At 36.2% G+C, this 23,527-nt stretch overlaps 1 protein-coding gene across 1 annotated transcript in view; it reads left to right on the forward strand.

Annotated features, from left to right (window-relative positions):
- Positions 1–17,830, forward strand: part of LOC126744730 (sodium channel protein 60E) — a 533,812-nt gene extending 515,982 nt beyond the window's left edge. The window contains exons 31-32 of the mRNA XM_050452261.1: positions 2,425–2,547; positions 17,086–17,830. Coding sequence (XP_050308218.1) covers positions 2,425–2,547; positions 17,086–17,492 — 530 coding nt within the window. The 3' untranslated portion in view covers positions 17,493–17,830. The remainder of the gene's footprint in view (positions 1–2,424; positions 2,548–17,085) is intronic.
- Positions 17,831–23,527: the final 5,697 nt, after the last annotated feature.

Genomic DNA, 23,527 nt, shown 5'->3' on the forward strand with positions numbered 1-23,527 from the left:
AGACACACTTAAACAAAAGTTATCTATTTATTTAAGGTCACTTATGAAGGTATAGAGCCAGTAATAAAAGGAAACAAGATAATTTCTGTTTTGAACGCTTAGAGAAGCAATTCTATTAAAAGCTTAAAGACACTTCTCCAACAAACACTGCCATTAGCATTACCCCACTAAAGAAAACTTCGAGGAGTTCTGGGGCACTCAATTAACAAAACCTAGTGAATGCAACCTTGACACTGAATGGCTGACTGAAGAACGAGCAAAGTGTCAAATACATCAACAACTGACCGACCTTCTCAACAACGTGCTTAGAAACCCTCAGAATTTGCCCAATTGTTGGTACCCAATAAAAGGTGCCACTTATTTCTTATCCAAGGACTGCCAAAACACTCAAAATCCGGTTAAATATCGGCCAACAACATGCTTATCCACATTCTAATTACATCCTGCATTACAGAACGTATTTACAGACTGTTACGTATTGTATCTTATGATGCTTGGCAACCTCCGAGCCAACCGAGAAAGGAGGTGAATATAGAAGAAACCGCGTTGACTTAAGACCCTTAAGAGAAAGAAATATTCCCAATAAAGTTCCAGAACCAGAATATTCTGAAAACAGAGCTTTCAGCAAGACTCAGCCTATTGCACAGGCTTTACCGCAAGTCGATCTTTCTGTAAACCTTATGGACAATAACATTTCTAAAACAAGAAGTGGTCGATTAATTAAGCGCCCTGAAAAACTGGACTTATTCTATAAATTTTTTAACTTTAAGTGTTGCTGTTCCTTTATCTAAGTTTATAACGATCATTTATGTTATGTTAATAATAAGTTTCATTTAATTTTTATTTTTTAATAAGGGGCGTGTTATGTATTGTATCTTATGATGCTTGGCAACCTTGCACTAGAAACCCAAAATCGGGTCTGTTATTGGCTGATAGCAATCACGTGGTCCCAACGGATCCGTAATTACGTATCATAGTACCTGACAGTATCGCGTAGTTCAGTACGGTAATAGCTGTGTGTATTAAGCTCGTTCAGGTATCTAACTTAAAAATAAATAAGTCCATTTAGTCACCCCCTGCTTTCTCATTTAATTTCGCTAACTATCAAATACCAAATATTACACAGACATTGTGATGAAAATAGCATCATAGCAGCTCAACAGACACTCCATGGCACCTCTGGATGTACCAGAGGTGCCATGGAGTGTAAAGAACAACTAATTATCTACATCAGCCAAGATGCCATAGTGAGTTTTAAATAGGAAATTATGTGGTTATCTATTTTGTACAATTTAAGTTCATTAATAAACTATTTATGTGAAACTGCATCAAAAGCTTTTCGGTAGTCACTATTACCCGCGTTCTTTCCGCACAACTATACTGTTTTTTGGCCAAACCGAGCCGTTTTGGCCTCACAAAAATTGAAAAAACTCGCGTAGCAACTTGTAAATTCTTTATTTTTACTGCCCTGGGCCCATAACCTATTATTAATTAGTAGAAATCTAGTAATTAAGGGATACATAAATCAAACACACGCGGTTCAGTAAGGCATCATGAAACAAGTAACTCGTTTATTGATATTGACAGTCCGACAAAGAATCTAGAGTGTAGTATAGGCAACACAATACACAGCATAATAACATTAATATGTTTAGATACTTAATTTAAACATTTTATAGAGTATCTTATTATATTTTATTATTAAAAAAATGCTTCATATTTTATTAAAGAGGAACAGTAGTATTGTTTCGTGTCTGTCAAAATAAGGGACAAATTTTTATGATATGTTTCAAGCAAACAAACTGCCCATATTTCCGCGGCAATACTAATTCTAGAAACGTATCCAAACGAGACCAAACAAAAACAAAAAAAAGGTAAGAATACAAAGTCACGGTCTCATCATATCCATATAAAAAAAAATTATATGGATTTGATGAGACCGTGACTTTGTGTTCTTACCTTTGTTTTGAATACTAATTCTAGCCTTTCAATGTTCTAAGTCTTTAAAAAAATTTCCTGTTTTCTAACTTTCCCTTTATTTAGGTCGACTATTACTGTCTTGAATAGATCTTGTTGTTCTCTCTGTTTCTAGTCTCGATCTTTTTGTTTACAGTCAAGCTCCACTTATTGTTCTTTTTGTTTTTGTTTCGTTCTTCTTGTTTCTTATACTGCTTCACATACGTCTTTAACAGCAGTTCCATTACTAAATATCAAAAAAATCCACTAAATTAGGGTTCCAGGTTGAATAGCTGACTGTCTGCCTTTAAGTATTATTAAGACAAATAACAAAGTCACGAAACTTGATGCCTTTTAAAGACATTTTTAAGCAATGTTTAACAAATTTAGGATAACCTTGCGGTTGAGTAATTTTTCGAGTATATTTAGTTATATTTGTAAAAATTCAGAAGAATTTATTTGTTTTAGGTGGACCACGTAGAAGAAGCCTTTATAATTTCTTCCTTCGGCACCAAGACGCAATAGAAAAGCCCGATTCAGCCAGCGCTGCTACCTCACCAGTATCACCAAGAAAAGAGTTTAAAACGCCAGGTAAGTTAATTTAAAATATTTGTTTTTTTTAATAAACATGTAAATATGTGTAAATAATAAATTTGAAATGACAGCAAACATTTATTAACAATTTTAAAGATGTTTAACAAATTAAAATTATAAAATTGTTTCTCATTTTAAAAACCCGTTGAGTTTAAACCTGGTATGTATACCCCCCATTAAGTTGTTTTAACTCGCTACTGTTTTGTCTAATGCGCTTTTAATTGTTACTATTTTTGTTTTTCCTATTTATTCAACCAATTGTTTAGTTTATTGTTAATGCTTGTTCAATGACTTTAGTGTAGATTATACCTGACAAGACCTACTTAGTATTATTCATTATTTTCCTTTAGTTTACTACTCATACCACTAGGATAAACCTTCCTGAAGGCTTCGGTAAAATAATTAGAATATTTCTATATAGCTTTCTGCCATTTATAATCGGTAGTAGTGTGCTTATTAGATAATTACTAGCATTTTACACATATTTGCTTTTAATATAAATTAGCATTTTACGAATTTTATTATTACCATTACATAGAAAAGTAGTCGTCACTTTACCTAAGTAGTATAACTTGCACTTTTAGTTAATTATGATTGGCCTGTATAGTACACAATATGTATTTAGTAAGTCAGAAGTTAAAGGAAAAACTCTTCTCATTATGCTTATATAATGCTGAGTAATGGTTTCAAATATCGACGAATAAGTAAACAAATGTATTAAAAAAGTTAATGTTACAACGTTTTGTTTTCTTTATTAATGTTTTGAATTCTGGTTTTTCTGCAAGTAATTGAAGCAGAAAACAGTAATAATGATTACTTACTCGTTTTTTGATAGCAAGAAGGAAAAATACTGATGAGATGACGAACAACCTATTTCATATCTTTACAAGATTGTAAGGGGCTTATCTGCTGGGCTGGTAACTATGTTATCCAGTGCACCCTACTAAATACCTGATGAGGCTATGACGACCGAATGATCGCCGAAAGAAGTGATTAACCTCTAATTTGTCTACGGCTACGGTCTGATGAACAAGCTGAAGAAAGGTCGTTCTTGTGTCCTGAAGCCAAGAAGTTGGCCTCAAAGGCGGAGGAATTACCACAGTAGTCAACGGACTATGGACACTGAAGGCAACGGAAAAGCCCTGTATTAAAGATCATTATGATATTCCCGAGAGATCTTTTATTACAAGAAACACAAGATAAAAGGCCCTCAGTCCCGGGCAGATGTTGATACATCAGAGTAAGTGAGAAATTTCCTAAGCTGCGGACACCGCAATACAGTCGTATCACTATACTCGGACAGCAGAGCTGCCATTTAGGCTATCACGGCCGTAAAGGTAAGCTCCAAGTTTGTACTAGAATGCATAAAAGTCCTGAAAAAACTGGTGCAGGTTGGCTGCAGGGTCCAGCTCGTCTGGATACCCGGCCACGCAGGCTATGCAGGTAATGAGTAAGCGGACTCTCTTGCCAGACTGGGATCCGCGAATGTGTCGATGGGGCCAGAACCCATAATTAATATCGCCAAATGCGTAGCGGTCGCGCCAATGTTGGGACTGCTGGATCCACCGAAGATGGACTGAGTCCTCTGGTATGAGACAGGCCAAAGTGCACATAGGTTGGCCCTCTGCCTGTCTTACCAAAAATCTACTACGCCTAAAAAGACGCGAAATTTGGCTAGTGACAAGTTTTTTAACCGGACACTGGCACTTAAGAAGCCATCTTCATATTATCGATATTGCAGACAACCCGGAATGCCGGTGGGGCTGTGAGGATGTGAAGATGACACCGTTGACCATGTGGTCGGAGAGTGCTCAGCACTCACGCGCGCCAGGTTCAAATACTTGGGTAACACCTTTAGTGCACCGAGTGACTTTAAGTCCTTCAGACCAGAGAGCCTTATCGGTTTCTCTAAGGCCGTTGGGCTCCGGTAACCCCCGGTGGCGCATGACGGGTCCATCAGGAGGCCTATATGCCACTACCTTGGCAGCTCACTCTTTTGACAATTCCATTTCATTTCAAGTGAGAAAGTTGATTGGAGCAATTAAATGTCGTACTCAGCTACTTCAATGCTAACGTCGAAAACGGATCTATTCCAGGGATAACGGGCTTTTTATGGACTAGGGGAGCGAAACGAGCGTAAAGATATGCTAATTCCGTTTGGCCAGGAATATCAGCTTGTTATTAAAGCACATTCCTAAAACTTCATGCACCATCCACGACGCGACGTCTCTACACATGGAAATCACCAGGAGACAGAGTGAGGAATCAAATACACTATTCAGTGATTCATGAGGAAATGTCAATACTTCAGGAACGTATTCAAGGCCCGAAAATAAACATAAGAGTCTATAGAAAAAGGTTTTCGTTTCCGAATTACATTTCCGAAGTTTTTATTGAAAAAATTAAAATTCGATCGATTGACTTAAAAAACAAATTAATACTATTTAAAAATGTAATTATGAATTTTCAAAATGTCACTTAATTTTTAGGCTGCTTTATAAGAAATATACAGAATGTTCCGAAACTATTGTGCCAAAATGTAACGGTGGGTGGATCTCGCCAAAACAAACGTTTTTTACTTATTAACCCATAGGCACATGCGTTCAGTAATAATTTAGGGTCCGCGCAGTGGTGTCCAACCTCGGACATGTGAAAACCGTGTTAGTAAATGACATAAAAATACAAGAAATATTTGGGAGAGTTTAAAAAAAAACATGTTTTAATTTAAAAGGTGTTCAAAACTCTGAGCACCCGCTTCAATGCAAGCGTGACAACGTCGTACAATTTCCTCCTGTACACGTTAAACATTTTCGGACTTTCTTGAATTTCAGCGGCATCCGTAACAATCGTTCCTACTTACTCTTGCTATGTTTTTACCGGAGTATGGTACACAGGCGCTTTTTATGTGACCCCATAAAAAGAAGTCGCATGCGGTCAGGTCTGGTGAACGCAGATGTCATGCATTTGGTACGCCCCTGCCAATCAGTTTTCGCTGATATGCCTATGTTCACTAACGGGTAATGTTTTGGGAGCTGGGAGTCGTGTTGGTACCACATGTTTTGCCTGATAGTCAAGGGATCATTTTCTAATAACTCGGAAAGCGTCGAAAGAATTTTTGTTGAAAACCACGCAGACGCATAGCGTCGAGGTTCTTTTCAGCTCAAACGTGGCTGTTAAAAATCCTTTCACGGGTAAAGGCGCCTTCATTCGTATATCACTAAGGACGGCGATCCGGCGTCGCACCTCGCTTGTTGTAAAAATCATTGAGCGAATTCCACCAGACAGGGATAATCTTCAGGCAGAACTGCGTGTATGTTTTCAAAATGAAATGGATGCATTTGTAACGTTAAAGTTACTAGATACAATACCTAACGTTAAATGTGTCGAACATGGTGGAACTATGGAGCAATGAGGCTTAGAAGATTCATACACTTCATATATTTTAAACACTCTAAAGGATTCTTTATACGAAGCAATAAAGAAACCACTCCAAATAAACTTAAACAAACGCAACATGGAAAGATCTCACCCGTATATTCCTTTAATCTCCCACCAAAAACAGTTATCGAGAGGTCAGTTCGGTCAGCGCAGTATGTGGGGTGATAATTTCTTGGTTTCTTCTTCAGTTGCCCAGTCCCAAAGGCGGCAGGCTCCTTCACCCACTCCAGGATCTAATGGGACGCTGAAACAAGGGATAGTCTTAGCTTGTGTAAAGTTACCACTAAACCATTTACCAACCATTAGCAATGCTGAGCCATTCACGGCACTGGCTCAGCCTGCTTACACAATAAATAATACTTACCTTAAGAATAGATGATGAATTGACATTAAATAAAACTGAGAATTCGGTGAGACAGGATTCTTTTATTTTAGATAGCGGTACAGCTTAAATTAAATTAGTAATAAATAGTTTATCACAATAAAAGAAAATCCAATCAAGAACAGTGACATTTGAGATTAACCTAATGCAATTGGAATAAGCTCACAGCTCATCATAAATAATTTTTTTTTTGTTATAAGAAAGAATTATTGACATGATTCATTTACCATACAAGAATTAAATTACGTTTTGAGTTGGGATAAGAAGAATTGAGACAAGAACAAATTATTCCAATTAAGAACAGATTATATTTTATTTAATATCGATTAAAATTAAATAGTTTAACAAATGTTACAATGAAAGAAATACATTGAACAAAACTGACTGAGGAGGTACCTAATTTATTCTGGTGTGGTATGCTCCCTTGCCCGAACTGGATGTAAGTGGGTCTGCCACCACTGGACTGGCACTAGTTGCCCCCGGGCCTAACTATGCCTTCCACTTCACACACACTGTAATATACTTTGGATATTCTGAGAAGTGTACGTCGCTAACCAGATTCGCTCCTATTCGGACGCTGCTAGATGTTGTTCTGGATGATCGAATTCATCCTCAATTTCGTTTCGAAAATTTCTAAACGAACTCGGATTCGTTTTGAAGCACCGATGAGTTTTGAAGAAACGGTGTAATCCCACCATTAGTGGATGATAATTGCAGGCTGGGATATAAGTCGATTAATACCGATTTCTACTTCAAGATGGTGGCTGCTCTCTGTAAAAGTTGAAGACGAAAGACAATCAGGAAGCCGAACAAAGTTTCGGAGTAAACTCCGGGTCCCACAAGAGTAACTCATTTGAACTCACAGAATAGCCCTAGGGTTATTCTGTGTTTAAACCTCATGACCATCAAAACATCATTTAGTAACATTATTTACCTAAAGCACAGGATGGGATTTGGAAGAAATTTCAGTTTTAATATTTGTTTTCCTCGTTTAAGAGAAAAACATTGATAATTAAGAAAAATTCAACGATGCTGCAAGAAGGACTGTAAAGGAATATTCTCATATGATCAACCACAACCAACCACAGGATTTAAAAATTTATTATCTCGAAAGTGAATGTGATTCTGCCCATTTGGTTAATCGTGGAGTGACACACCAGATCAATTCAGTGATGAAGTGTTGCCAACCTACGACAATCAGCTAAGCGCGTGACGTCTCCGGCTATGACAAGTAACAATATCGATTTCTGTTTAAGGAAGGTTAAGGTCTGTTTTGTTGTAAAATTTAGCATGGTGTGTTTTATAAAGTTGATAATTTCTTTAACTAAATCGCGACACGAAATAGTCTATCAGATGAACCCTGAAATAAGCGTAAGTGAAGTTCCTATGTCTTAGTTGTCGATTAATGGACTTGCCAATAGACCTCACTATTACGGAATGACAACAAACATAAACTCCACCACACAGAATAATGCATAACTCATTGGCCCAAAGCATTGTTCCACTACAGGGAAATATCCTGCATGGAAGTCAAATTAGTCCATGACCTAAAACTAGACACCTCGTGGCCAAGACATTATAGCCGTAACACAGTTGTTGTTCGTTTAAAACCTCCCATACCCGCACATGGTTTATTCTCAGCGAGAGCGCTACCGCTGAAGCACTTATGGACGGAGATTCGTCAATTTGCGCTAAGATTTGCTTTTCCATGCCTAGTACACGCACTGTGCGTGGTCTTCCCTCAACATTATGAGGCTTCTGCAAATTAAATGTTTCGTTGCCGCATGAATAACACTTTATTAACAAATTTAACCCGCAATGATCCGGTCTCTCGCAATCTTGAGTGCAAACGTGCAAATAGTCCCTGACTTGGTAACCGCAACGCGCTTTTTCCATTACCATAAGCCAGGTGTAGTTCTGCTATAAAAAAATATTTATCCGGCGAATGTAAAATTCTCAATTTTAAACGGTCACACTACAATTTAGAATAAGTTAGGTTTGACACATTGCCACGGCGCAATAATAAATGAGTAGACTACGCAATGCGCGTGTCCGACGCGCAGTCTCGAACGTCAAAATCGGCAGAGCTGGGCACTCAATATCGATATGTGAAATTTTTTTCTTGTGATATCTATTAACACAAAAATAAGGCGTCTGCGCTTATGGGTTAATAAGTAAAAAACGTTTGTTTTGAGATCTACCCACCCTTACATTTTGGCGGAATACCTTGTGTAACACTAGCAAATAAGTTTCTTGTTTAACGTTTTAATTAAAAAAAAAAACGTTCAACCTTATAAATATTTTTATTTTGAGTAAAAATATTAAGAAATTTCAATATTATTATTTAATAAAATTGCTGAGGTAACAAAAAACTTTTAGCCAAGTACTCATCTTCAATTAAAGATTGCTTAGATAGTTATAGAATAGGAGCGCTGTAGATATTTAATACTATTTGTAGATATATACTTTTGAATATTTTTATTAGAATTGATTTTTTTTTATCTAAAGGTGAATATTTTTAGTGTTGAGCATTTATTAAAGATTTTTTGATATTTCAGCTTAAACTACAAATAAATTAAAGCTAAAAACAAGTACCTTAACCCAAATTTAAAAAACCGTTGTCCTTTATTACAATAATTATTATAATCTATAGGTAAGCTTTGTTAAATAACCTTATATCTTTTACTAACCGGTTGAATAAGCAGTATTTAGAAAGGGCTTTAGAACTATTGACCACCTACAGATCTTACAAACATTGATCGAAAAATGCGAGCAATACAACATACACTGGGGTTCGTAGACTTCAGAAAACTTTCGACTCCGTAGAATTCTGGTCAATATTTAAGAGACTAAACAATGCAAGGGTATACTTCCGGTACACCATTTTTTTAAAAAGATAACTATTGCAATTCCACCATGCATGTTAATATAGACGAAACAACATCTACAAAAAAATACCACTAGAAAGAGGTGTGAGACAAGGGAACGCCATCCTCCCAAACTTTTCACGTTAACACTCGAAGACGTGTTTAAAACATTGAACTGAGAAGAAAATGGAATAAATATAGATGGCATACACCTCAACCGTCTGTGCTTTCCAGATAAAATAGTCATCAAAAGTGGAAGCGAAATTAAACTCGAACAAATGCTGACCGATCTTGCACGATCCTCAAAAGCCATAGACTAGCACAATATCATCACCATCACTTATCACACCTTCTAGGAACTTCACTAGTTCATTCTCCTCAACTGCTGGGATATTGCTCGAACCCTGTTAAGCTGTCTTCGGTTTTTCTTCTTTTTAGCTTTATCTCACTTATTTTAACCGTAGGTACTTTTGATAGGCCAGGAACATTCCGAGTAAATAATTTATCTGTGCATGCCATGTTTTCCACCATTTGTGTTAGACTCTCTATTTTATATAAGATGGGGGAACATGGCTGCATACTTTAGAATGACCCCACCATACAGGTGCAATATCCTGAGTAAATTCCTCTAACTTCTTTGGTTATGACCCATACATCAAGAGCACGCTCGTTCATTTTCTGCGTGCTTAACTTGAGTGGTTAAAAAAACCATTTTAAGTGAAATTAAAATGGTTTTTTGTTATAAATAAAACCAAAATCAAAGAGTTTTCTTGCAAAGTTTTAGCTACTGCTTATTTAGAGATAAAGACAAATAAAAATATATGGAAGCATTTTTATATTTACCTTTCCAGTAACAATGGTGAAATCTCCAACTTTTCTTACAGAACAATTTGAAACCCATCCAGCTTCGAAATATTTATAGCCAGACAAACTTTTGTAGGCTTTCATCTGGTCATTTGTATAGAACCTGTGGGTTAGCACAAGATAAGAAATAATATCAAACACCGATACTTTTGGAAAATCATTCAAGTTTGTTGTTGTTTCTTTATCAGTTAGGGTAAAAGTGTCAACACAGCCCTTATTTTATCCTTATATCGCAAAGCAATATCTGGATCACTGCTTTCTAACTGCACCAAATAATCACTTTTTCGTAAAAAGGCCATAATTCGAAAGAAAACTACAAGAACACAATAAAACGCAAGAGAACACAACTAAACACACTTCGCAATAAACACCCTTGAATTAATGACCTTTGGCGTTGAAGGGACGCCACTATTGACACATTTGACAAAACCCTTACAGGGTTGCCAGATGCCTAGCCCTTTAACAACCCTTTAATTTAGTTACGAAATCCAAAATTGATATCGTTTTATATGTACCCCTTACGGGATACGAAAGTGTGCCTGCCCTACAGGCCGCCATTTTTGTTATAGTTCAGTCAGCTGTTTTGGATTGCCTAATAAGAAATGAGTTTTACTTAAAATTTACGTCTCTTTGAAAATCAAATAAAAATTATTTAAAGTATTATAAAATTAGTTTTATTATAACTAAAACATCGCGTCCGTCAGTAAATGGTGAATACGACTGATAAAAGACTAGGAGCTTGTAACTTGGGAAATTGAATCTATTAAATCACGAAAATGGCAATGATTTTTAAGCGACCTGCTTAAAAATAAAAGCGAAGAACATCTCGTTCGATCCACAGGTTGCCCAAAACGTTAACAATGAGTCGGAATAAAAGCTTATGCCTTCAGATGAGCAGGAGTCAGATATCTTATCTTGGTTTTCGAATAAAAAACTTTCCAGATTTTGTAGTTCGTTAATCGGAGTAAATTTGTTGGGATTTTTTTGCCGTCTATTTATAAAGAGTTTTAGCGCCAGTTGAAATATCAGAAACCAGCTCAATATGAACTGCCTTTACAGCGAAGCATACAAACAACGCCATATAACATGTCGAAGTCTTACAACCGTTACCCGTACGGTATTTAATAATAAAAGGTCCACCGTAATCTACCCCATAAACTTTAAAAGGATTGCAAGCATTTAGTCAATTCTTTTGGAAATTACCCATTATTAGGCTTATCGTTTTCGCGTTAAATCTAAAACAAGTTACGGATTATCGTACTGTTAATTTGGAATAGTTCTGCCGGATTAAGGTTAAATCGAGTGTCGCAAAGAACAAAGTAAAAGCTGAGGACCTGCATGTAGTAATTTCAAGTGCCCCGATTTAAAAATTTACTTGCATAGAGAATGTTTTGATGACACTATAATAGGATGCTTTTTAGCGTAAGAATAATCCGAGCGACCTCCAACTCTTAGTAAACCATTTTGATTGAGGAATGGATTAAGGTTGAGAATCCTGCTTTTGGAATGTATTTATTGGTTAGTTGAAGCGCTCGGGGGAACAAGGTACATAAGCCACATTTGGCCTTTATTGACAAAAGTTAAAATGAAACTTTTGGTTAAATCCTGAAATCAGAGATATGTTTTCAAGCAAACGGTTCTATGTGAACTTTATGGAAGATGGGTTTATTTATTAATTTCAAAGAAAATAATTGGTAATTTGTTTTTAAAAAAGAATATATTTCAAAAATTGAAAAAAATGTGGCTTGTGACCTTTATGTTGTGACCTCAAAAACATATGCTATATTTTTGCAATAAAAATACATAGAACCACATCTTAATAGCAATAAAATATTTTAAGTAGCCACAAATAACATCTGAATAAGATATGCAAGTAGTACACAAAAAAACGTGAACAAAAACTTGGATTCTGATTAAAAAAATTAAAAAAAAAAACGTTATTTCTAAAACTCTTTGTCAAAATCTAGATTATTGGGTTCACCATAAACAAATTCCACGTCATTTTCTTCTGTTCCTGCATCCACATTAGCAGAATTAGAAGCTCTCTTCAAAATATTCAGGTAGAAGGTTTGGTTCACGGGAGGGAGATCACTGAGTTTCTTCAAGTCTTGTACTTTCTTACTTTGTAGCTCTACAGGCTTATCATATTTTTTTTACAAGTTTTTTAAAATTCCGTAGGCCTGTTGGCAGAGCCTATTTCCGCGTTTTCCGATATTTACTGGTTCAACATTACCGTTTGGTTCATGTTTCACCAACATTACATTCGGATTTCGAGACTCGAAGCGGAACATAATACCCTATTAAAATGTAAAGGTTCTTTATCATCAGTAACGTTTTTCTTTGCTATAGAGATGCTTCCAAAAGAAAAAGAATCACTTTGTTCCATAACGACTACTTCGAATGGATTTACCCGTTTGCTTTTATGCACAGCTTTAAACCAGTCTTCTGGAGAATAAATTTGGCCCAAGTATCTTTCATGCTTCTCTATGAGCGCAAAGTCACGATCACATGGTAGATAAGTGTGGCCGGAAATAGGAAATCGAGCTGCGACCAGAGTGATATGATTTGCCAATTTTTATTCTGGCCCCCGCAATTATCTGTAAAAATCACAAGATCTTTTTGGCCAGTTATGTCTTTGGAAAAAAAAAATATTTTAGCAGAATACTAGCGATTTCTTCACTACCTCGCTTTGCCGTTGTTTCCGGCCACATGAACATGACTGCTTTTCTACTTACGCAGTCATGGACGCCAAGATTGTAGGTCCAAGCCTTCCGCAGATAAAAATCAGGACAAACAGTTAGGTTTGGTGTAGGAAGTGTTTGTTGTAAGTCAAAGGTAATCACAATTTTGTCTTTACTAATTTTGGCCGATTCCCTTTCCTCTTTCAAGCTGTTCTGCATGGCGGCTGCTCGCCTATGATGAAGTTCTAGATGAGTTTTTAATTTTTTAACTTCTTCATCGTTTTTATTAGTTTCTTCAGTCTTAATCGAAATATTTAGAGAGTCACATGAGTGACAAGTATCGCTTTTTGGCAGGTTAAAGTCTATATTATATTCATTACAGAATATCCTTCGATACATATCTTCTTTTACTGGTGCAATGTTTTTATCTTAAGACCAGTCAATGTAAAAATCTTTGTACACAGATGAGATGGAAATGTCGTGATCTAAATATATTCTGTTGGGATTCATTTTCTTGCTGTAGTGGCTAACATACTTTGAAAAAGCTTTGATGTGGTCATGAGCAGATTGTAATTGCTCATATGGAATCCTATTGGGTCTGTTATGGTGCTTCCCACGTTCGTCATTTTTGTGAACACTTCTTCCCTCTGCAATCTAATCTTCCTCTTTGCAAATAAGTCGTACGCTTTTAGAGGAGTTTTGTAATCCATGCACTAATAAAAACATTATAAAATATTGATAATTAATTTTTCTGGAGGATTCTTGCCTTTTTGTTTTTTTTTCCGTATGAGCGTTTTTTCGGCACAGCTTTAATCCATCCAAATAAATAAGTGTTTTGTCCTTTATAAGAACTCAAATTCCAAAAATCGTTAAAAATTTGGTTTTCCTTTCCAACCATCTTTTCTCTGCACTTCTTCTGACATTTACAGGGAGGACCAATCATTCTATCGTCAACTTTCTTTTCTCTACTGCTCTCATAGCAGTGTCCCAGGTTACGCTTGGTTTTGGCTTTTTCCTTTTTTCTTCTTTGAATATTTTATTTTCACTATCCTGACGAAGTAGCTTTATCGGGTGTTTCTAGGACGCCTCTTGATACATCCGCTTCGTTATTTTGGGAATGGGACTATAAAATTTTTTTTTTAGAAAAGTTTTTTTGTCATGCGTTGATTAATATAGGTACCTTTTTAAACATTAAAATGGGAAAAAAATTTAACGTGACAAATACTGAATAATATTTTTCGACTCAAAAAAGTCATAAGCCACATAAAATGGGTAATACTTTTTTTAAGAAATAGGCCTAGCTAAATAAGGGTTAAGATTTTCTAAAATTTTATTTCATAGTTATTTAATTATTTTCTGACAGAAATAAATTACTAGAATTGGCTAAATCCAGAAAAACTAAATTTATAATAGTATCGTAGTAAAAAGACACATGCCACAACAAAAAAGGGCAAGACGGTCATAAGCCACAATATTGTTTACTTACCGATAAATCATCGTCCGTGAAAATATCGGAGCTGCTATCATCGGGATTATAATTTCGGTCCCTTACACTATCATCTGAATCGAAATCACTTTCCGAACTAGTACTAGAAACTTCGTTTTTACAGAGATTACGTTTAACAGACACCTGCTTCTGTGCGGCCATGTTGCTTTTGAGGTGGCATATGACTTTGTTGACTAAAAAAATGCCTGATATTTTTATTTTGGCAACAAGAAACTACACGTTTGGTGGCGCCATCTCTTAGCGTATGTTAGAGATATTTCCATTGTGGGTTGACCTTCTTAAGAAAGCATTCCTCCAAGCGCTTCAGTTAATAAGTCGTTTATATCTACTGCATATGATTCGCGTTGAGACACATTTAAGAAATATTTGTATGCCTTTTGTAGCTCACAAACCTTAATAGGACCTGTTTCTCGTTCAGAACGCTTAATAATGGCAACGAATCTTAAAATAAAAGCTACTATACGAATAAGTTTGATTAAAGTCAAAAAACGACTTATTTTTATTAGTTGGTTCTAAACAATAAATCGTAAAGGTTTTTGAAACCCTCTTAAGCTCAGGTAAATTAATTGAACCGGTTACTTCTTTAGACCAGTCACGTTTTGATTTTCCTAGCCAGCGAGGATCCAAACATCACAGCTCAGAGACTCTATTGGCAGTAAATGTTTAAGTTTATGTAGTTCTGTTTTTAAGCGTAAAAATAGCATCTGCAAAATAAAAAAAAATATTAACATTATTCGTAAAACCACTTCTAAAAGATTTGAAATGGCAACACCGCAAGCAAAAGCGGGCAAAATGTCATCTTGTCAAACGGCTTTGTGTTTACATTTGGCATTTTGGAAGTTCTGTGTTTTTCCTTTAGTTTTTGGTTGAAAAACGGCCTCATTTGAGTAGTTTTTTTAACTGTTACGATTAAACGAAGTAAAAACTTATGCCGTTTGTGTCGCACCATATCTATCAAAGAAAAACCGTCATCATAAACCTAGAAATATCATAGAAATAAACCTTGAAATTAGATAAAGAAATAAACCTTGAAACCGTAGAATGAAGTACAGGGTCCGGCAATCAAACCTGACGGTTTTTGAAATGGGATAAATAAAGAAGTTGTTGAGATATTTCAATTATTATTTTTTTATTGTAAAGAGGAGAATTAGAAATTTAACATTTATAATAAAAAAGCACAAAAATAACTTATGTAGCAAAAATTATGTCACTTAAATTATGACCACCATTTTCTCTACACTGTACGAGTCTCCTGGAGGAGTTAGTCACAACTCTCTCCAATGTTTGGCGCGGGATCTCACGAATTTCTCGCCGAGTGTGCTCCTTCAGTTGGTTCAAATTGTTTGGTCCGTCAACATAAACCCTTCCCTTGAGGTACCCCCATAGATAAAAGTCACAAGGGGACAAGTCGGGAGAACGTGTCGGCCATTCGATCTCACCCCTGAGCGAGATTAGCTTACCAGGGAAAAATCCTCTGAGTTGAGCCATGGACGCCCGAGAGGTATGGGCAGTTGCTCCGTCCTGCTGAAACCAGACCCTTCTGAGAGGGATACAATGGCGACATAACTCTGGAATGAGGAAGTCACGGATCATGGCAACATAACGCGCTGAGTTCACTGTCACTGTTTGGCCATTCTCCTTTAAAAAATAAAGCCCTAACAGTATTGACCTACACACTGCAGCCCAGACAGTTACTCTTTGACAGTGAAGAGGCTGCTGGTGAAGTTCCCGTGGGTTTCTTGGAGCCCAATATCGAAAATTTTGTTTGTTGAGACATCCGTTGAGATGGAAATGAGCCTCGTCTGAACTTAAAACAATGATTCCAGGGTCTTCATCGATCATTCTCAACATGGTTTGAGCCTTCTTTCGGAGTCACCTGCTTATAACTCTTGAACAATAGCAATCTTGTAAGGATGGAAGCGTAGATCGTCATGAAGAATATGTCTTACAGACCGGTCTGAGATCCAAAGAGCTTGGGCGTGAAGAATGGCAGAGCGACGAGGGCTTCGTTCAACAGCATGTCGAACAGCTTCAATATTAGCAGGTGTTCTAACCGTTCGAGGTGATCTTCCTCTCCTTCTTGTTGTTCCAAAAGCAGTGTTCTGAAAGTTTCGAACCCACAGAAAAATTGTGTTTAGAGAAGGGATCGCACCGCGAGGAGGAACATTAAACCGTATACGAAAACTCCTTTGTGTTAGAATCACAGAATCATTATTTCTAAAAAAAGTCTCAACAACATAATTATGCACGGTGTTCAGCGGTCCAACGCTTCGTTGCTACTGAACTTCCGCTCAAGGTGAACAGAATGGCGACCATTCCCACCCGACCAGACGTCCTCACCACTACTTATCCGTACTATACTGTACATTAAAAAACGTATAAAGAGTTGATAAACGGTAATATTGTTTATAATTTAAAGCAGAATCTATTATTAATAAATATATATCATATAAATGTTTTTTGACGACGTCACTGCTAAAGATTCCTTGTGTCGATAGAATCAACAATGCGATCGAGCGGCGGTGTTGGCTCTAATATGCGTTATCAGCATTTATTTAACTTTAAATATTGTTTTCTTTATAGAGAATCCTATCAAATTTTATTTAAAAAAATGCTTCATATTTTATTAAAGAGAAACGTATTTTTTTGTGCCTGTCAAAATAGGTGACAAACAAGTATCTTTGCTGAATTGTTATATACAACCAATTAAAAATATTCACCTTATGATGTAGCAAGTACTAGTTTTAGATAACGTATTAAAAATGTCAACCTAAACGGCACTTTTCTATTTTAAAGGTCCTCTCACTTTGCACCCTTCCATGGCAGAAGAACCACCACCCAGTAGACGTGGCAGTATTATCCGCCGTAAAAGAGGCGGATCAGTAAAATCTCGTCCGACATCCGTTTCTTCCATTTCCGGTTGTCAAAGGACCCAATCGGAGAAATGTACTTATAGTTCTGACGTGAGCATTTTGGTAACGGAAGCATCACCAGAGACTGCACTACAAAAAACAACGCTGACTAGACAAAGCAGTGAATCTACGGTGGTTCAGGTTTTAGTTCATAGGGAAAGCGAGGAGTACAGCCAGGACGAAGAACCTGAAAAAGTGAAGTTACTCGCCAGAACTGACGAGTCTAATGATATCTTGGTGGTTGATAAAAAATCTACCGGGGATAATGTTGAAGGTAGCAATTTTAGCTGATCTTAACTTCTCCTACTTAGATTAGAATTTAGGTGTAAGTTTTTTGTGATATAGGATAGGAGGTGTTTATGGGTTAAATTAAAATAATTGGCCAAAATATCACGGTTGAAATTTAATTATAAGTGGCTTGTCAAAGCACTTAATTCAATAATTATTATATAATTATTATATCCCTATCTTGCTCTTCTTCAAAAAAATCGCCAAAGCAATAAGCATTTAGTTTAAGATATAAAGACACAAATTATACGTAACCGTAGAATAAAATTATGTATTTTAGTTCCTTTTTTTAACAAAGACGTAAAAATTCCATATCATGTTTAATTAAGACGTATTTTAAATGCTTTAGTAGGGAGAACTCTTTTAAAACAATTTTTAAGAAAAGAATAAAAAACTAGGAGCATTTATTTAAGATTAACATAAGTAAACTTATAACATTTTCTTAAAGGTGTACTATAATTAATCAATTTAAACTGTAATTTACTAGCATTCAAAAGTGCTGCATTATTTTTTAATCTTATGCCCAATAATTGCATATTTCTTATAAGATTTTTTTATTTTTTACTTTATTTGAAATTTTTAACTTTCTTTTCGGTATTACATTTTTTAGTATTTTTTTTATCTACTGCATTCTTGTATATCTAGTGAGTTGTCTTCCAAAAGTATTCCAATTTATCTATTTTCAAAAGATTTTATGTTATTTTCATTTTATTAAGAGATCCAAAATTATCTGAGTTATTATCAAAATTTTAAGTTAAATATATTACAAAATGCCCTTGAATTTGACCGAAAGATGTCATGTAATGTAATGTTTTGTACTAATATGTGCCCCAAAGTCGCCTTTTGCACTGCAACAATTGTTGATCTATTGTGGTTCTCCTGTCCCTCTCTTTTCAATTTATTCGCAAAGAGGATCAGCTCCTTCAGTGGATTTTCTGTGACCAAGTGCTTCACAATTCGCAATCAACAAAAAGTTTTCCATTGTTTTCACTTCCTCACGTAATATTTGCAGAAGTCCGTGTCGAATAAGCACATTCCGTATAGATGGTCATTGCAGATGTGAGCGGCTCTACCAGTGACCGTAGGTTTTTGCTGTCCAATCTTAGAGCTAGATCCGCCCTCCCAACGTCGAAGCTCAGCAACTTTTTATAGCTAACCAACCCATTAATGTCATTCCAATGTCGCATCATCCTGGTCGAGGTCCATTTCGTAATCTCTTCTTTAGGGAAACATTTGTTGTTTCCAAAAGATTGTGCGGGTCCAATAAAGTTTCCTTCAGCTCCTTTTTTTGCGTAGATGTCCACCATCTTATTCCTGGCGTGCCCCTCATGTCCTGATACTCTGACCAGCGTGATCTGATTTCGAATTGCCAGGTCATTGAGCCTACTGTGGCATTCCAGTATTAATCTGGATCTATACCGCTTGGAACCGATGGTTATCCGAGGATATCTTAACCCGTATTCCTTTGTGTCCTCTTATTGATAGAATTTCTACAGCCTCCAATATCGCGTATAGTTTCGGTTGGAAAATTGTGGTATCCTTGTTCAGTGTAAAGGATTTGTATGCTTTAGACTCTACTCGTTCTGCCCCCAACTTGGACCGTTTTTGATCCATCCATGTACCATATTTACGATGCGTCTCTTGAGTTTGCACACCATTCTTGCCTTGTAGGAAAAAAGAGCGTGTATATCCTATTGAAGCAGTTTACCGGCTCCATATGGTCGTCCGCCTGAGACGTATTAAGTATATCCCAGATTCCCCTTAGGATTGATAGATGACCAGTAGACATGCGAGTCTTTGTACCCTGCAGAGTCTCGATATCGCTTTTTTCTGCTCGATTTTCCTCCACCATACGAGAGCCCCATACGGTATGGTAGATTTTACCATATGAATCTATTGTTGTCTTGACTTACTTAAGAGATTCGGGGAACTGTTCCCACCCTTGGGTATGTATATAAGCCCGAACGCCCTACAAATCTTTGCAACATATTCCAATGTTAGGCTTAATCGGAAGATGTTGATCATCTCTCTTTAGATGATTTATATATTTTGACAATAGTTCCGCAAAAATTCCATCTTGCTCCGGCGACTTGTAAGGTCTGAAAAAATGTACAATTTATTCCTCTCTCTCAAATATCACTATCTAACTCGTCACTCTTCGCTGAACATATGGCCATGCTTCTTGTGAGTCAGTATTCAAAGCTCCAAACTTAAAGTCAGGAAAGTGAGTTTTAAGAAGAAGCTCTTATGTCCCCTGGAAAGTGTCTGTGTAGATGTTATTCGCTCCCTTCGGTGGGCTTATCGGATTTGTGCTCCCTTTTGAAAGGGCTTTGTGCAGTCTGGCTATAGTTGGAACGTCCTTAAGATCCTCACACAAAAGCGTCTATGATTTGCTTTTGGACTCCCTTACCGCCTCGTCTCTTCGGAGACCCTCCAGTCACTGATCATATGAAGATATTTGTTAGTTATGAGGATCAAATCAAGGTCTTTACATGATATCTAAAATATTCAACTAAACCCTTGATATTCAGAGGTGGTGCTTCATCTGGATTCCTTGGAACGTAGGCTAAGCTAATAAGGATCTTTCCTGCTTTCGTTTAATTACAACTCAATTAGCATCACAGAGTATCACCATCCATAAATTCTGTGAGGTGCAAATAGTTAATATTGGTATTCACAATTAGTGCAACCCTTGGCTTTGCTGCCCCCGTGTTAGTAATTGGAGCCTTAGCATGATGTTTCAAATTCAACTCTCAACATGGGGATCTCGGAATTTATGAGAGATACGAAGATGGTTAAATTGGGGAAAAGTTGAGAATTTTTGAGCTTAACAATTTTTCGTTTAAAAAAATAAAAAATTCCGAATGGTGCCAAAAATATTCGAAAAAATACGAAATTTTGAAAAATCGACTTTATTCTTTTCTGAGCATATTTCTGATCCGATTTTAAAATAGTTTGCACTTTTACATTGCTACTTTTTTTGTGCTACATGATGGTGTTTTTAGATTTTTAATACGACGTTTGGTCTTTTGCCAACCTTAATCAACTTTGTTTTTCTCTTATGAACGCCATATTTGGTTTCTGCATTTTATAAATTTTTGCAAAATTCGCATTTTCATAATGTACCACAAGTTATATTTTTTATTTTTAAAAACCTGAATTTTTGGAAAAACTAAATTTGCTGCAGTAGGCTGCGCATAAACTGACAACAAAATATTTAAACTGTTAATAAATGTTACATGTTTATCTTGATTGTCATGCAATACTGTATGACAATCAGGATAGTGAAATTAAAAGAGATTAAGTAAATTATTATTTTAGTAAATATGCAAATTACATTGCATGGTAAATTGCCAAGAAAGAACTCTAATTACCATACGACAATTAATAAATAAGGAGCCCTTTAAATGATATAACTTAACCAATATGACTAGTCCCAAAATCCAAACAACCAAAACAAATCAGAAATTTAACATTGTTTACACATTCCTTTTATCTTCTTTGACCTGGTAACCCATTGTGCAGATTCAAGGACAGGCAGCTGAGTAAGGTCCAATCAATAACGTCATGAAGAGACAAGGAATCCTGATAAAGCTCTAATTTATGATGGGAAATGAGAACAGCACCTGAGATGGCTCGATATGGCCCTTAAGACTTAATACATCACTTAAGACCTAGCTGAAGATCTGGCTTAAGACCCTCAAGAAGCTGTTAGAGGGTCTTTTATAAAGTATATTAAAGTAATTTTTCACATTACATTACTAGTGTCGCCATGAGATAACCACGAGGTTGAATCTTAACCTCGAGAAATTTAATATATTTAATTTTAATACATTTAATTTTAATATTATACTTGCACTTCCCCTTTTGGCCGTAGCGTCTGTCCACACATACATACTTGCCTGTTCAGTTACACTATCGTGAATACTGAAATTGTAAGTCCAGACTTTACGCAAGTAGAATGCTGCAACAACAGTAAGATTGGGTGTCGGAAGGGTTTGCTTTAAATCAAATGAAATAAACAATCTTTTTGTATTGTTTTTTTTGACTGATTTTATTCCCTCTTTCATACTATTTGACATGACTTCTGCTTTCCTGTGATATATTTCAAGCTCAAGTTTTAGTCTTTTAAGATCTCATTCACTTTTGTCAACAGCGGTTTGTATTTCAATTTTTTTAGAATCGCATGTTAGGCATTTTGACTCTTGCACCAGTCATTGTAAAAATCCTTATAAATACTAGATATGCTAATATCATGGTCGAGGTAAAGCCTGTTTAGATTTTTTTGTCTGCTATAATGGCTGACAAACTGTGGGAATGCTCAAATGTGATCATGAACAGACTGTCCTTGTTTAACAGGTGTTTTATTGGGTCGATTTCAGTATTTTTCTCTTTCATCATCTTTTGGAACACTTCGTCCTTCTGATATCTGTTTGCAAATAAGTCTTATGCGCTTAGAAGACTTTTGCAGGCCATGACATGATATAATCTTTGTTTGCACAGTTGTACGTCAATTCTATTTTGCTTAAGAAAATATTGATAAATAACTTTTTTAGCTGATTCTTGTCTTTTAATATTCTTTCGGTAGGAACGAAGGAAGTTTTGGGCCTTATAAGTATCCAACTTTCAAAATGAATTAAAAATGTAATTTTTTCTTCCAAGGAGTCCATCTCTACACTTCTTCTTACGGGTACAAGATGGGCCAATGTTTTTATCCAAAACCAAGCTTCCCCTACTACTTTTGTACTTGCATCCAAGGTTTCGTTTTATTTCGCATTTTTCTTTTATGCTGCTCTGAATATTCGTCTTCCGAGAAGGCGTGTCCTTATATGGTGTCTCTAAAGCACCTCGTGAAGTTTTCATGGGAGACCTGCAAAAAAAGTTTTGCTTAGATTTTTTACCCAAAAAAATTATGTACTCCGTAATTTTACTCAAAAAGGCCTTAAGCCGCAATCAGGATTTTTCAATATTCTAATACGTATAAATAAAATGGTAAAAAAATACATAGAATTAACCTAAACCTAATTGTTTTATTAAACAGGTAAAACGAGTTCCGCGTCATCCTTCACCCAGTCAACACATGGTTGTTCTCGTCCTTTCCTATCCTTGACCCCTTCCTACCCCTTGCCGTTAGTACAACGTGCATTTTAGAATTAAACTTTGTGAAAGTTTCTATCCCACTTCCGCGATATCCTTCATATTATCAACAGGTGGTTGTTCGTCCTTCCTATCCTTTAAATCCCTTTCCTAGACCCTTCCCTACCCCTTGCCGGTGGTAGCTGACCCTATTCACGCCTGTAACTAGGCCGGATGATGCCGGATGCATCGTGGAGGAGGCGACATCGTGCGTTGAAAAGTTTCGATTGTGATTGATAATTTAATATAGTGAAAGTGTCGATTGGGGGAACAGGGTACTGTAGGCTTTTTACTGCTGTTGTCTAGGAATACATAAATAAAAGGCACATGCCTTAATTCAAATGTTTAATAAGATGATATTGCAGATTCAGATTGAAGATTATGGTTAGAATAATAATGATTAGGTTAAGTACACAGTTACACAGGACAACCTTACGTCTTACAAATATCTCTGGCTCTTATACGTCTTTATACTTCATATACGTACGTCTTACGTATACCAACATCAACTTCACCGCGTCTCGGCAAATTATCAGTATAAGAATAAAATACTTGTCCAAAAAACCACGTCACACGTCAAAACCGGCTACTTCGGGAACGTCTTTCCCTTATGACACGGCATTTAAGACTGACCCGCAACTCTTGCGCTTTTTTCTAAAAATAGGTTCAAAGAAGCCGCCCGACTCTTTGTCGGTCTTTCGGCGCTTTTTGATAGCTGGCCTTGCATTTTACTGCTCTGCGGCTGGATCGATTTCTTTGCGTAACAACAAAATGAATCATTTGAGCAAATTTAATATTTGAACTAAAAAAAATTGAAATAACCTTAATTATTAAAATTATCCCACACTCGGCCATCCTAACTTATGAATCCGACTCGGATTCACTGTAATTATTAATCCATG

Source organism: Anthonomus grandis, chromosome 14, assembly GCF_022605725.1.
Source record: "Anthonomus grandis grandis chromosome 14, icAntGran1.3, whole genome shotgun sequence".
NCBI classification, from domain to species: domain Eukaryota; kingdom Metazoa; phylum Arthropoda; class Insecta; order Coleoptera; family Curculionidae; genus Anthonomus; species Anthonomus grandis.